The following is a 16,466-nucleotide window of genomic DNA, read 5'->3' on the forward strand; positions in this document are numbered from 1 at the left end:
TTAAAATCCAAAATTTAAAAATAAAATAAAATATATAATATCAATAGATAAGATTTTAATAATTTTTGAATATATAACCATATAGGAGATTTAGATTAGATTTTGAAATTATGCTTTATTAAATATCTAAAAATTAGTATATAATAATAAATTTAAGTTAAATTCATATTAATTTTAAGAGCAAATTACTCTAAGGTACCTCGCATTTGTCATAATTCACAGTTTGATACCTCTTGTTTGAAAATCAAACGATTTGGTACCTCAGTTTTGATTTTATAACTATAAGGTCCTTCCGTTAAATGTAGGTACTCAATCGTTAACGGAATGAAATGTGAGGTACCAAATCGTTTACAAATGAGGTACCTATCGTTTACATAATTGAAACTGAGGTACCAAATCGTTTGTATAATTGAAATTGAGATACCAAATCGTTTGAAAGTAAATTTCAAATTATTAACGGAACTAACAGAAGGACCTTATAGTTTACAAAATCAAAACTGAGGTACCAAATCGTTTGATTTTCAAAAAAGGGGTACCAAATTGTGAATTATGATAAATGTAAGGTACCTTAAAGTAATTTGCTCTAATTTTAAACTTATTATTGCTAATCGCCTCCTACCTAAACCTTCGTTACAGACTAGTAGTAAACTACAGGGTTTATGAGTTAGAAAAAAAAAATTAGGGCTTGTCTGTCAGTTACATTCATCAAGATTATCAAGTCGCCTAAATCAAAGATGGCGCTAAAGATTAATCCATAGCATCATACAAGTTAATTTCTTTTCTTTTTTAATTTCTCCGATTAAGATTCTGTAAATTTACAAATACCTAATTGTTTTCGTTTCTCTGTGTGGTTTAGCAATGGCGGACGGTGTTTCGGTCAAGCAGTCGGCTCCTCCTGCTGCAAATAATCAATGCTGTAAAGCGGTACGCCATGTTTGAAATTCTTTTTAAATTTCGATTTGAAAATTTGTAAATTTGAACATATTTGTTAAATTTTTGAACAGTGGAGAAAGAAATGTTTGAAGCTAGAAGCTGGAAGGAAACATTTAAAAGAAGCTGTGCAGATTCTTTATGAACAAGTCGATAAGATTCAAGCCGAGAAGCTTGCTATCAAGAAAGGTGAAATTAAATGTTATTTTTTTTTTGCATTATTGGACGTGTTAAATAGATAACACCGTCGTTGGATTTTAAACATTAGAAAGTTGTAAAAATCACTTTAATTTGTTAAATCATATATTTAGATATATAGGCCTGCACGAGTTTAGATTAGTGGTCTAAGCCTCAACCATTTAATCACGGGTTCAAACCCGGCTACGCCCTTTCTAATAAATGAAGTGGTTGAGATTAGGCTGCCGGCCTTTATAGGCCGGAATTGCCAGGTATGTGGGTTTACCTGGCGGGCGGTCCACATCCCGGGGTTTGACAGTGATCCTGGGCTTTGTCTCGGGGAGTGAGTCCTCGTCCCAAAAAAATATATATTTAGATATCATGTATTTGGATACTATTTCTGCTTATGCTTTTGTTGCGATGAAGTCGGAATTAACTTTTTAAGGAATTAACTCCTAATACTGTAAGTTTGCTAGAAAGAGAACCGCTTTTCCATTAGAAGCACCTAATGGTATTTGAAAATATGACATGTATATGTTTTAATATTCTTTTATACCTCTTGATAGTGTATAATGTTTCACTGTTTTTTTGCAGCATGTGAGGAAGAACAGGCACAAGCAGCAACTGTGAAAGAGAAAGACTTGGCAGCCAGAGTTGCTTTAGAGAGTGAGGTTTGTTCTTTAAAGTCAGAGGTATCTTCTTTAAAACAGACATGCAATACTGATGTGGTAGATAACAAGGGGGAATTGAAGCTTCTGAAGGATAATGTTTCTAAAGCAGAAAAGGAAATTGTGCGGCTTAAAGCACTTGTTGAGAAGGAGAAAACAAGAGCTGATTCTGAAAAAAAGAGTGCCGAGGCACAGAAAAAAAGTGCTTCTGAAGCTTGGAAACTTATGAAAGCTGAAAAGATCAAGGCTGATGAAGAGAGGAAGCTTGCTTTTACTCAAGAGAAGAAGGCTGAAGAATATCGTTTGCAGTTGGAGGCATGTAGGAAAGAAGCTGAGGAAGCCAAGTCAAAGTTGGTTTTTGAGGCAAATAAGTTTGAAGAGGCAGGCAAAACGTTAGAAGCAGAAAAGCATAAAGTGATCAAAGAGAGGAAAAGTGATGATTCAGAGATGGCTAAAATAGAGGAGCAAAAGAGGCTCGTGGAAGCAAATGAGAAGAAATTCATGGAAGAAAAAAGCCGTGCTGATAATCTTTCTCAGCAGCTGGAGGAGGCTAGGCAAAAGATTGAGGATTTACAGAAGGATATAAATAACATTATTCCCTCCAGGAATTTGGATTCTGAATATCCATGTGATCAAAGTAAGGCTCACACCATGAATACAAAAATCTCCTTCGTACCCCAAAAAGAAAATTTAGATGTTCAAGATAAGATGAGGGAGGTAAAGTTTTTCCAAGATTGTATTTCTGAAGGGGAAAAGCAAATCAGTTATCTCAAAGTGCTTCTTGAGAAAGAGAAAGAAAAGGCAGATCATATAAAGAAAAATGCTGAAGAAGAGAAGAAGAGTTCTGCTGAAGCATGGACATTTGTAAAAGTGGAAAAGGAGAAGGTTGATGAAGAAAAGAAGAATGTTGATATTGAACGGAAGAAGGCTGATAACTATCGCATTCAGTTGGAGGCATTGAGGAAAGATGCTAATGCAACAAAAGCAAAGCTAAAATCTGAGATATTACAGCTTAAAAAGGCAATTAAAGAATTGGAAAAGGAAAAGCGTAAGATACATGAGGAAGTAATGAAAAGGTTTGAGGATGCAAAACAGAACGCAATGGTAGAGAAAAAAGCTACAGAAATAAGACTGGTTGAAGCAGAAGAGCAACGGAAGCTTGTGGAAGAGAACAGGAAGATGGCATTGGAAGAAAAATCGCGTGCTGATCAGCTGTCTTGTCAGCTTGAGGAAAGCAGACATAAAGTTGAGGATCTGCAGAAGCAAATCCAAGAAATTTTGTCTTCTAGAAAACCAGTTGAGGCTTCTACTATTTTACCGAGGAAAGGCAGGAATGCAGAAACCAGAAACTTGAAGCTTTTAGAGAAACAGTTGAAGCTTGAAAAGATGCGTCTAAATTATGCCAAGCAAGTAGCAAACTTGGAAAAGAACCGCAATAGCATTCTACAAAAAGAACTGGCTCATATTAATATGGATTCAGTTCAAATTTCGCGACGTCTGGGTGCCCTGGATAAATGGTTTAAATGTAGAGAGGATTTAGAAAAGGTTAGCATACTTAATTGCATTATCTGTGACACTTTTTTTTTCTTCCCCAGTTCGGAATTATCTTATTTTCTTTCTTAATGGTGGCCGTGGAATTCATTTAAGAATAGCATACAGGTTTTGGCTTTTGTTACTGTGCTTTGCTGGTGGTTGGTTTTTCTCAGAAGCTTGTTTACCTGGTGGCTCTTTTTTGAAATGATCTGGTGCGTAGAGCATATAATTTGCTCTTAGTAGTTCTTCTCTTCCTATGAATATTTTCAGGATTCTTTGCAGTCAAAATGTGTCTATTGCAATTGTGGTTTGAAAATCCCTCTTCACCCTATGGATGAGTAGCACAAGCTCTCCTCTCTTTATTTTGCTCAGTCTCTCTTCCCCCCCTTCATTTTCATGATTTCTTTTGCTGGAAAATGCCTTCTGGATCATATAGTAAATACCTTCCCCTGTTCCCCTTCATTTTCATGATTTCTTCGGCTGATATGCCTTCTGGATCACATATTAAAAGTACCTCCCCTCTTTCATGTTAAAGCATCTGTACAATCATCTACCGTTTTTGATTTATATTGTTGCACATTTTAATAAAATATCTATCACGCCAAAGTTATGGAAGTTCCTGGATTATGTGAAATAAGAGTAGTACCAAAGGCACCTTATGATTTCATAATAAAAAATGGAAAATTGGTGTATATAGAGATGCAACTCATTCATTTGATGTTGTATCTTCAGCTGGTAGACATAATAGGATGTTGTACCCCGCATAGCCTTTTGAATCTTTTATCTACCTTCTGCTATTTTTGGTTCCACATTGCAATGTCGGCATTTTATGCTGTGTGGTTCAACTTGCATGCGATAATAATTTTATGCTCTGCTGGTTACATATAGGAACTTCAATCTTAGATTGTCATTTCATCTCTTGACTTTAATAGTTCTCATAGTTGTCTTTTCTACATCATCCAAATTTTCCCGACTTCTTTTTAGCTAACCGGTGTTTTGATGCACTTTACAGGCGGAAAACATGAGAAGTTCAAAGTTGAAGAGGAAATTCTCTGATTTAGAACCATTTCCTATGTATGCTCAGACTGAAAAAAAACTTGTCAAGTCTAGTTGCTTGGCTATGGCTGGCTTTGACCCTATCAGGGAAAGTACTGTGTTGCAATTCCCTTTATCTGGAGGGAATTGTACTGCATCTATTTCAGGTATTGATTCTAAATTGGAGCCTCTGCATGGAGGCTCTTCTCAAAAATTGTTACAGAATTCTGCAATGAATTCCAGTTCAGCATCATTTTCTGATGGTCAGTTGGCCGGCTCACAGGAAAGGGGTGCTTTTGTTTCCATAACACCAGAGAAATGCGTACAGGAAAATGACGGACAAACAACTTCTTGCATGTCTGGTGAAGTGACCAAAACACAGGGCAATGGGAATCTTGCTGTCGTGGCTGAAAATAGTGTTAAAAGTCCTCAAAGAATTTATGCTCTTGGAAAAATTAATGGACGTGCAAGAAAGTTTAATAGTGCTCTCAGTGCAATTGAATCTGTTGAAATTTTGTGTTCAGAGGGTAAGAAGTTGCATATGCAGATGGAAGAGAAACTTTATCTCTTGCATGGCATGATAAACGGGGAAACAAACAAACAGGTAGAGGAACCAAAATATGTGGAAGTATGTGTGCACGATGATGTATATAACAAATTTGAGAAGGGTCAGAAGACACGGAAGGGTTCTTGTGATGAGAGGTCAAGAACACAGCAATTATGCACCATTAATGAGCAGGAAAAGATTACACAAACGGGAAATCATATCAATGGTGATGTAAATGTGTGCAGACTCGGCTCATCTTCTACCATATCTTCCTTGGGAATCCCACAGGAATGCGTCAAGGGATTAAATGATTCTCCAGGAAATGATCTTGAAACTTTGAAAATTGTTGAGCATATAGAAAATGGGGATTATATGAAATTGTTAGACCTGGATAATATTGCAGATGAGGAATGTTATAGAAGAGCAGTGAAAATGCCCTTGTCCCCTACTCTTCCTGATATTGAAATTTCTGATATTGAGATGTTTGATATCAGGAAGTCAAAAGTAGTTAGTAGCTTCAATGGAGGAATGTCATACGAGAGGGATGTTGTGGTCCCTTCTTACAGTTTTGATGTTGGAATTAGTTCCAACAACATGAGATGCAATGCCTCAAGAACTCCCTTTATTGAACTACTGCATGAGGATGAAGGACTTGTTGACTCACTTCATATGTTAGGGAATGGAAATGGCTACTTCACCGTTGACACTGAAAGAATTTCTGAAAGACAGCCTAGGGACCCTGAAGTTGTTGAAATGCTAAAAACATCAAGTTCTGGTATTGAAGGCCTGAAGTCCTTAAACATTAAATCTGGAAGCGAACTTGGCTGTGTACAGGACAGTATTCCTGCATTCTGTGTGGTGTTTTCTAATGTTACTGACTGTACGACTGTTTCTAGAATATTTTGTGCCACAAGAACCTGTGCGATCCGATACTCTTTAGATAGTGAAAGAGAATGCACGGTGCAAAAGATCTTGCATGCTCTTAAAATGGAAGAGAAACTTTTACCCAAGTAAGTAATGATCCCCATATACTTGAAAAGGTGTTTATGATATATCAACCATTTACAAACTTTAAGGATTTTTTTTTTCTTAAAAACTGATAGTTGTATATTTCAAGGGAAGTACATTTCTTTAGTCCACAAATAGTGGGTTATTAGCCAAAATGGTACCTAACCTTTGTACCTTATATCAAAATGGTACCTAACCTTTGTACCTTGTATCAAAATGGTACCCATAGATTGACACATTAGGTTGACCATAACTTCTATTATTGCGTTTGCACTTATTAGTTTATTTGATTTGTCATTTGATGTGAAAACAAATAAAACAAAAAATTTATTTCGGGTGCCACATCATTAAAAGTGGCCAGATTTTATAAAAAAACTGATCTAAAACAAATAATATAAGTTATGGTACCAAAAAGATACAAATTAAAGGTTGGGTACCATTTTGATACAAGTTATTAAGGTTGGGTACTATTTTGGCTATTACCCACAAATAGTTTTGAAATTGGTTTTCTGTGTTTCCAAGGATGAAACTCAGCTTTTCTTTTACTTGTTACAGGGAGAAGGCCTGTGTTTTTTTCACATTGTTGCTGCTTAATTTTTCTTGGTGTACTTCGTTGAGATCTGAAAGATCTGCAGATAAGGGTTTTTTTCTTTGCCTAGATTCCTATGGTCGCCAATTTAGTGCAGGTATGTCAATGTGGTACATGATCAAGCGTTCTGTCTTCTTAAAGGAGTTCTATCTTTTCCTTACAGTTTTTATCTTCTAATTGTCCTTGTTTTGGTCTTTTTATTAAACTTATTATCTTTTCTATATCTTTAGTGGCGTCTGATGTTGAGGCGAGGAGTTTGCTGGCACACTTCTGTTCTTGGGATGAAGTGGTTGGTCTCATTGAAGACTTTCTCATTAATGGACGATTGATGGTGCACACAGATGCATCTTCTGAAACATTGAATGGATGCGATTTAAGGATGAATATCAGCATAGAGGGTATGCACATTAATTTATCCTCTAAACCAGCTTCAGCTGACCAATTGGTGGCGGGGAGCACCATATTAGCATCAGTATGTTCAGCAATAGACCACATTGAGTTTCTCTGTGAGGCTTCTTACAATCTATTGCGGTGTTGTAAATATGATGCGGCTGTTTTATTAACCATACTTCATGTTTTTTCTTACCTGGGTGGCGATAAATTTTTCTCTTTGAAGGAACACGGTTTGATAATGACTGTGTTGAAATCAATAGTAGTTCTTCTCGAGGGGGAGAACTCATCTGATACTTCAGATTCTTGTCTTTCACCTTCTCATGAGGTTAGAAGTAAGCTCCACCTGTCCGCTGAATGCCCGTTTGGTACAGAGTCGGTGGATATGGTTATATCATTGCTCTTGGAAAAGCTTCATAGTCATGCATTTTCAGTAATCATGCACCCACATCTGACGGAATCAATTAATTCATCAAATTTCCATGTCCTCCGACATGAGGATAATGCTAGTCAGAGTTCAAGTCATGAACAAATATTTGGAGCACATGGTGTGTACTCTGGTGGTTTAGATAAGTGTTCAGTGTCCTCTACTCATGCAAACTCTGGAACTTCATTTGACCTCAATGATGTCCTGTCGTTGGTGGAACTGGTTGCTGGTTACACGGTATGCGACTCAATTTGATTAATTGATTTTTTATTTTTTACTTTTCTTAATGATATTATTATAATTCTCTCATAGTTCTTGAATGTGCTTATGGCCCTGGAAATGATTTTTAGCTGTTTTTCTTATGGGTTTAATATGATATATGATCCTACACCTTCAGTAGTCAAGTTTGTTGGTAAATCTTTTACTGTCATAGATAACCAAAGATTTATGCAGTTGTTGTTTTACTATGTTTACGATTTAATGATTCAGCAATCAATGGCTCTGTTAACATGGTCTATGTTTTGAGGTTCACATTTAATATGCTAACGGAATACTTTAGTTTCAAGAACCTTGGTAGTCGGTTGGGTTTGTCAGATGTAGTTCTCTTCTATTAAGAAATTTGATTATTTACTCTAAAAGGGCTAGGTTCAAGGTTCAAGGTAGATACATTGTTTTGAAGTTTGAAGTAAGGTTGTATGATTGGCATAAAATCTTGTCATGAAGAAGCTAACCAGTTCAAACTTCAATGTAATATCTTTGCTAGTGTTTGTACCAGACTTTAAGGAATTGCTTTCATTTATTTCTGCAAAGTGGAACAAAGAAGCCTATAAAATTGTATTTTCTTTTGTATTTTTCTTGTTCACTTGTGGCTTAAGCCTTAAGCTGACAATTTGTATTTTTCTGTCGTTTACTAGAGCTGGGACTGGATATGTGGCAAAGTTATACCGGTGTTACTGGAATTTCTGGGAAGATCTTTACCAGAAGACTTTGCTGTTGCTGTTGTTCTTCTTATAGGTCAGATTGGGAGGTATGTGTTTCCATGATCAATTGTATGCGATGCTTAATGTGTTTGATTTTTGCGAGTTCGTTCTTTGTTTTGTCTCTTGAGATTATCTTTGTTCTATTCTTTTGGAGCTTAATTTTTTATGTTCTTATCTTATCTGTTGCATATGCATTCATCTATTTTTCTTACTTGTCCTACAGTTCCTATGATATTCCTTTATCAATAAAACCATTGAAACAAAGTGGTGAATGCTTGGTGAAGTGAATCTTAAGAACATCAACTTTTCCTATGTAATTTTGGTGATATGTAGATGTTGTAGCAATAGTATTGGTGAAACCCTCAAATCCATAACTGAATTGGCGAAATTTTCCCAAGTTAATAAAGAATCTATAGAATTATATCATAAAGACATTGTTGATCGCAACAAGTAACATTTTTTATCTTCAAAGTCATGGAAATAAACCTCATTTGCATAATTTACGTAACGAAATTACTTATCTGACATGTGCAGTATATGGAAGAACTTAGTGCCATAGTGGAAATTACACTGCAACACGTTTAGAGTTTCCTTGTGCATCAAAATCATTTTGGTATTAGATTTTAATTTATGTTTTTGGACAAGTGAGTCCAAGGGCTAACCTTGTTGGTGGGCTAGGTGGGAAATTATAAATCCAAGTGTCATGTATGTAAGTTTTAAACTAGTAGAAAATGAGGAAAAACAACAACTATGGCTTTGATGTTATCTGGTGGTGCATATAATTGTGAATGAGTGATCTTGAAAGTCTGATGATCTCTTGTGATGATTTTGATGTAAAGTATTACTCCATGTGTCTACAAAAGATAGGATTATTTGACTTACACTCTTATTAAGAAAGTTTATTTAGATAAAATTAAACTAACTAGTAACTACCTATAATACCCTTATTAATTAATTAATGCATTTTCATTTTTCCAATGCATTTTTACTATATAGTAATTCAAAATGATTCATAAAATATATGTAAAATTATAAATATAATTAGTTATTATAAAGCCATAATCGATTTAATTTAGTTAACTATTTCAATTCAGGGTGTTTTAGATATTAGTGATCTAGTTAACCAATTTCTAAAAATAGAAATAAGCCTATAAACTTATTTATTTTTAATATACTTATTCTAATTTATATTAGTTTATATTATATATGAATTTCGAATTCTATTCTAAATTCAAATAGAATTCGAATTTAGAATAATATAATTGTTTGAATAACTATTAATTAGATAATAATATTCTTTCTAAGTTATAACATTAACTGGGACACTTAAAATAAAAATCAGCCTATCTTTTGTGGATGGATTGGAGGGTGTATGATTTTAGAGGAGCAAAAGCCTATCAGATTTATGGTTGCTTATGGAGCTGTGGAAAAAAGAAAAATATTAGAAGGTGAGTTATAAAGTCGTAGGTAATGTGCTATCTTATTTTGGAGATTACTTCAGTTTTTGGCTTCCATTTTTGGGTGGAAGTGACACAAGTAAGGGGTCATAATCTTTGATTCAACTCTTCCGGGTTTGGCTCTTTTACCAGGATGAACTACACTGGGCTTACCAGAGACATGATGAATTTGGAAACTGTGTTTTGTTTATTGGGAGACTTTCCTCATCTTAGGTTGAATAGTGGACATGATCCTTTATTGTTATTCTCCAAATGCTCATTGCTGTACCTAGGGCTCAATATCGTTGTGTGCTCGTGGTTTACTGTCATGGGCCTATTGACATGTATACAGAGACCCCCCTTCCCAATTTCAATGTTAGATACCAGCTAATATTTGTGATCCACATAAACACAGTGCTGTAGTAGCTTGCAGCGGGCACTAGTGGTTATAAATCACTGATTTTATATATATTAGCAACTTAAGCTAATCTCAAGTTTTATATTTGAATTTCTTCAGTAAAAAAGAAATTGCCTTGTGTCTTCACACTTTGTAGCATTGTCGATATTTTTTGTTTTGCCATGTTACTTTTGTGCAATTCAGTAGATGAATTTAACTGCGTTATAATCTATTATTCAGGCTTGGAGTTACTGGTCGCGGTTGCAAGGATAAGGAAGTTGAGAATTTGAAATCTAAATTACATGGTTTCCTTTGGCGGAACAATTCTATGACAGCATCTCTTCCCGTTCAAATTGCTACTATCACTTCTTTACTGGGGCTTCTGTGTCTTGACTTTGAAGATGCTGTCCACGGCACTTCTGATCTTCCAGAATTTGCAAGTCAATTTGTGTATATTGATCCTATAAGAAAGTGGTTCTCGGCACTGAGTGAGGAGCAACAGACCTTGGCATGTAGCCTCCTACAGTCTACTGCTGTAACTACAAGCTGAACCAGACCATATTTTTTTGATCTTTAGCTGGATATTCACATCAGCCAGAAGTTATTATAAGAGTAAATCAGAAACCAACTGTTTAGAGTTTTCCAATTGATGGATTTTCTGCTATCGGAGTAGGGAGATTAAGAGCAGCTAGAGGGCAATTTTGAGATAAGCTCTCTTATCATTGCACAATTTTGTAAATTCTTTCCATTGTCTTTTGTAGTTTTATCTTTTCAATCTAATATATGCATCAATGAGTTTGTCAACTAATTTCCGAATGGGTTCGTTTCTTTTCTTTCTTTTTTCTATCTGTGTCGCAGGGCCATGGTATTTGTTAGTCAAGACATTTGCTATTCATATGTTTATCTGTAGTTAAGATAGGCAGCTCTCGGAGACTTGGAAACATAGGCCTCCATGTGCCTGTGTAAGGACCTGATGCACTGCACATGCCTCTTCGTATCTCTGACTTCATTCTCGGCCCCCTTCACCATTTACTGTATGCTGTACAAATTACCTTTCCGATGTGAGAGTTGATATTTCATTCATTCTTCCACCTTATGGGTCCATTATCATGAAACCTATATTTTCTGCTAACAATTTCTTTTGGATTCCTTGGAGTCTGTCTTCAGGTAGAGGTTCTATCACAAAGTCAGATTTTGCTTTGAAACTTGCTTTGTACAACTATATCTTGTCAAGTAACACCTCCATAGGACTTCCTGTAGGGTATCCGGCAAAACAAACAGCAGATCCAATCCAACTCATTTCTGCAGTCTTCAGCTTTCAAACCCAACTTCGGGAAGATTCGAATTAACCATTGTTATTAGTCTATCGGCTCTGCCGAGAAATAGCTAGTTAAATATGATTTGAAACATGTCCAGATTTGTCGTCTATCACCTCCAATGTTCTGAGTGACGACTCTGATAAAGAGATCTTCATTTAATCTATCTGCAATTTGTTGCCAATTTATAGATGGGCTTTATACTATGCTGTTCTACTATTTTCAGATGGTGGAAACAGCCACTTTCGACAAAACTTTAGCCAGAGTTGACTTCTGGGATAGTATCACTCCAGAACTTGCTCCACATGCGTCTTTTCCCATTGTTTCTGTTGAAAATTTTCCCATTAACATCGATCAAGTGTCGACGATATCACGCTACTGAACCCTGTATTTCTTGATCTTGATCATGCAACAGAACCCTATATTTCTTGATCTTGATCTTGATCTTGATCATGCTACTGAACCTTCCTCTACTGATATGTTCCCCAACTTCAACTGTAGGGCACAGCCGTTCTGGGAATTCAGGAACTCCACTTCTCTTGCTAATAGCATTTGGGAAGTTCACCTGGTGTCGCACCCAAGCTTTTTCACCTTCAAGATGAGATCATTGATGAAAAATGGGGTCCGACACTGATAAGATGAGCCTTCATAGTCATGGCCACCACTTCTTACCCTAACTTGGAAGCCAAGCTATATTTTTCTTTTCATATATTATTATTAAAAACGAAATCATACTAATTTATTACATCACTAATCATTAATGAGTTGAAATGTGATTTGTATGGATGGCCTCTGGCTAAGTAAGTAGGGGTGAGCAAAATTTCCAACTGACTGAAGTAACCAACCGATGATGGCTTCGTAGTTGGTCAAATCGGAGGTTGGTCAGCCTTCCAAGTTAAGTAAGAAGTGGAGGCCATAACCCGGGGTCGGTCTTCGTAGTTGGTCATTGATAGGTGTAATAAAATTTTAATAGAGGTGGTTATGCAATATAACGGTTGGTACCATGGAAGTTGGTTATACTGTCTGGTATGCGCTAGTACACATCATATCCCTTCCATAAGTAACTTAGCGCAACATGGCAAGTTTCATTGAGAAGAATCAGTAAAGAAAAGAAAAAAGGACCTTTCTCTAAGTCATTTTTTTAGTGAAGGATTTTTCTCTTACTAGTTAAGTGGTGGCGCTATTCGATAAAGAAAATAGACTTTAGGAAAGTGGTTCAGGTAGCTCAGCCGATTAGAGCAAAAGACTGAAAATTCTTATGTCAATTGATCGAATCCACTTCCAAGCGGACGGAGAGTCAATCCATTTTCAAATATAGTTGCGCCCAAGAAAATTTTCATAAATAAAGTTTAAGCGCATATGGAAAGCACGAAGCGCATATGGCACGAAAAGGAAATCCGATTTCAGTCAAACTTTATTTGAATTGTAGTTCAGATTCAAGTCGGTTCAGTAAGGGTGACCGGCCCGAGTTTCAGGAATATCCACCACCGGCCCTTCTCCTTTTCGGGTCTGGTTTTTCGTGTTGTTTCAAACGTCGTGGTCAACGGGAAGAAAAAAATTAATGATTGTTCTTTTAGGAAAATGTAGAATAATACATATACTGAGACGAAAGCCAAAGGCGAGTCTCGTAGGCCGTAATAATCTCTGTTCAAGAATTACTTCAAAGTGAAATCAGATCATCAAAAGCCGATACCAGAAACCGGAATTGAAGAATTATGGAAAAGATTGATGCAATAAGCTAGTCCATTAATTATATGGAATCCATATGTGAAATGATTGATAATTTCAGAATCTGAAGTTCCATTTCCACACAAAAAGGATACTTTGTTCAAGATTTTAGTATCGAACAAAGGATCAAATCGCCCCCTCAACTTGGCACGAAATATCAAATGAGTCATTTTTGCCGCTTTTGGTACAAACAGACCCAAAATTTGTGTTTTTAGCTCAGAAAGCCCCTCCCCCACTCTCACCCAAGCAAGTGAACTACACTCTCCGTAGAAACATGAAAAAAATTAAAAAGACTCAATATTTTATTTAGGGTTAATTACATATAAAATCACCATCTTTACACGAAATTGCAAAAATAACACGACCTTTAAAACGTGGCAATTCAGGGCACCACCTTTCATTTTTTTTCAAAAATAACACGGACACATTTTTAGTGGCATTTTTGTTGACGTGGCGTGACACGTGGCACTCTCATCGGGTGTCCAAGTCAACAAAATTTCATCAAAAAACGTGCACATGTTGTTTTTGAAAAGAAATGAAAGGTGATGCCCTGAATTGACACCTTTTAAAGGTCGTGTTATTTTTGAAAATTCGTGTAAAGGTGGTGATTTTATATGTAATTAACCCTTTTATTTATCTTTCAAATTAATCCTTGACAATTTATAATTTTCAGCTATATCTTTATAATTTTAAAATTTTAATCATCATTTTAATTTTTAATAAATATTTAGGGACCTTTTCTCCCTTTCTCCACCTTCTTCTTCTTCCACGTTCTTTTTATTTTTCCTTTTCCGGCCACCGGATCATCTACCCACTGCCGTATGCTCCATTCCCACCTTTACCACAACCACCAACCTTAAATAAATTGTTCAATCCTAAAATAAATGAGTTGTTCATTCTTTTTAGGATGAACAGATCTGTTCATCTCTAAGGATGAACAGAGCTGTTCATCCCAAAAGGGATGAACAAATTTTTCATCCTTTGGGATGAACTGATTTGTTAATTCCTTTTGGGATGAATATGTGGGTGGATTTCGGTGGCGGTGATCGGTAAGGGCGGCGGCGGTTTCCGGTGGAATTAGAATTAGATTTAATTAATTTTAATTAAAATTATTTAGTGTTAAATATAATTTAATTGTGTTTAATTAGTATTAAATTAAAACTAATTAGGTTTAAAAATTATAATTAGTACATCTCACTCTCTTTTTTATGTCAGAGGGGCATTTTTGATACAAAAATGCAAGTTACGGGTTTTTTTGATACGAAAACGCAAGTTGTGGGTCTGTTTGTACCAAAAGCGACGAAATTGATTCATTTGATGTTTGGTGCCAAGTTGAAGCGGTGAATTGATCCTTTGTTTTTTTAGTATCTAACTGCAAAACTAAAATTTAGAGGTAGTTGTTCTGAAAGAGAAAGAGGATGACTAATTATTTGAAAGGAAGACTAGTGAATTATAATTGTATTGCACGTAAACTTCTTTCGAGTATAACGTTTGAAGAGATTCATTTATATTTCTAAAAACGCTTTAAAAGTTATAAATCTCTATTTTATAATCTATCTTTGTAATTTCTTTTATTGTTTGGAGTGTTTTTATTTCAGCATTTTCTCAACGTGTTTTTATTTCCGTACCATATTGCTCTTTAATACGATTTGAGCTTCTATGATCGAATATTGGTCTAGAATTTTTATTACAATGTCTTCAGTTCACCCAAAAGCTCAAAGTATAGTAAAAAAAGCTTTATCTATAGTATTATCTTAATAGTTTGAACTATTATTTGAATAATTATTTATACGAAGTCTAGTTGTCTCTTGATGATAGAGTTGAAACAGATCCCCAATTTGAGTAGAACGTATACATATCATAGAATGTCTTAATTAATCAAAACTTGTTCTTCAACCTAAATAAGCTCAATACAAACAGTACTCGAGTTTTCGTTTCTCGTTCATTTAGATGCTAAACAAGATGAGCTCGAGTTGAACTCATATTTAATTCATTTAAATAGTAAACGAAGGAGATACGAGCTGAGGTTAAGCCAAGTCCGAACTTTATAAAATATGATTATATTGAGTTCGATCTATATAGTCAAAGCTCGAATTGAGTTCAAACACTTTGGATTAAAAGTTGAGCTTGAATATCTCAAAATTCAGCTCGGCTTGTTCATATACGGCACTAGTCCAAGAATTGGATGTCCGTACCTTTTCCCTTAAGCTGAGGAACTATTCCTATTCTCTTTTTCTTCCCGTTCTTTTATTAAAATAATCATTTTTCTTATTTTTCATTTTTTTTATTTGTATTTAGTGAATCATAAAGAATTTAAGTTCGATTTATCATGAACTAACCAATTAAAATATTCATTCCCTTGCATTATTATTTACATTCTCATTTATATTCTCTACATTCAATCAAACCGGACCTAAATGCTACTTTACAATACAAAAACTGAGTAGATTATTTAGTAGTAGTAGCAGTAACAGTCTCAATTTGGGCAGCTTTATGCCTTCTAGTAGCTCTAATATAACAAAATATCGCCACCAGGAAGGTGGTAGCGAGGCTTCCGATAATCACACCGCCGCCTGCCACCGACTTATCCACCGAATGATGATGCCCTTTAAGGTGAATCTCTTGCCCTTCTATGCCAACATTCTCCTCATAAATATGCTCCGGCGGTGGAGCTGAATCTTCTCTCATCATCGGTGGCGCTATCGATGAGTGCCTCGCAAGTTTCCTCGGAAGAGAACCGGTATAAGATGGACTAGGACTCGGAGATATTGAATTATCTAAAGCATGAACAAACTCATCACCGGCTTTGGCCATGGCCATACTCATTAAAGCATTTACTAAAAGAATACATAATGAGAAACTTTGAGAAATGCCCATAATGTTTTAGATGATATGTTTGACGAAAATGTTGATTTGGAAAATTTTGAAATGTTTTTTTTGGTGGTGTGTTGTGAAGTGAAGATCAAGAAATGGGGTTTGGGTATTATATAATGAGAAGAATTGCATTAAAACAAGATCGTATAAGCGTGTGGGTGGTGAGAAAATTTTGTTTTCTTATAATATTAATTGTGCCTAAATTATTATAAATTATTCTGTTCTGACCTAACATTTTTTAATTAGTTTATTTTTTATTTTTAAAATTATTTTTAGTTTGGCTTAATCATTCAAAAATACCTCACCTTTTCGACTTGTTTTGTTTTCAAAATTATAAAATATCCAATTTTATACCATTTCTCAATTTTGAATTTGAGTTATGCCATTTGTTCAAATCAGAGTAGAAAAAATTTTAAATATATCATTTACAT

General features: G+C 35.3%; 1 protein-coding gene and 1 pseudogene across 1 annotated transcript; one reads left to right on the plus strand and one right to left on the minus strand.

Annotated features, from left to right (window-relative positions):
* The first annotated feature begins 637 nt into the window (after window positions 1-637).
* On the plus strand, window positions 638-10,925 carry LOC126679894 (uncharacterized). The gene is made up of 9 exons (XM_050374915.2): window positions 638-768; window positions 857-924; window positions 1,005-1,119; window positions 1,702-3,320; window positions 4,321-5,900; window positions 6,454-6,584; window positions 6,718-7,541; window positions 8,219-8,331; window positions 10,358-10,925. Exons 2-9 carry the CDS (start codon window positions 859-861, stop codon window positions 10,665-10,667), a joined length of 4,758 nt encoding a protein of 1,585 aa, XP_050230872.1. The 5' UTR covers window positions 638-768; window positions 857-858; the 3' UTR covers window positions 10,668-10,925.
* A 92-nt stretch (window positions 10,926-11,017) lies between these two features.
* On the minus strand, window positions 11,018-14,058 carry LOC126658239 (berberine bridge enzyme-like 22; annotated as a pseudogene).
* Between the last annotated feature and the right edge of the window lie 2,408 nt (window positions 14,059-16,466).

This window comes from Mercurialis annua, linkage group LG1-X (genome assembly GCF_937616625.2).
Source record: "Mercurialis annua linkage group LG1-X, ddMerAnnu1.2, whole genome shotgun sequence".
In the NCBI taxonomy this organism is placed as follows: domain Eukaryota; kingdom Viridiplantae; phylum Streptophyta; class Magnoliopsida; order Malpighiales; family Euphorbiaceae; genus Mercurialis; species Mercurialis annua.

Coding starts and splice junctions, on each gene's coding strand:
- LOC126679894 (XM_050374915.2), top strand. CDS start 859: ATGGCGGACGGTGTTTCGGTCAAGCAGTCGGCTCCTCCTGCTGCAAAT. Junction 1,120..1,701: donor GAAGCTTGCTATCAAGAAAG/GTGAAATTAAAT, acceptor GTTTTTTTGCAG/CATGTGAGGAAGAACAGGCA. Junction 7,542..8,218: donor AACTGGTTGCTGGTTACACG/GTATGCGACTCA, acceptor GTCGTTTACTAG/AGCTGGGACTGGATATGTGG.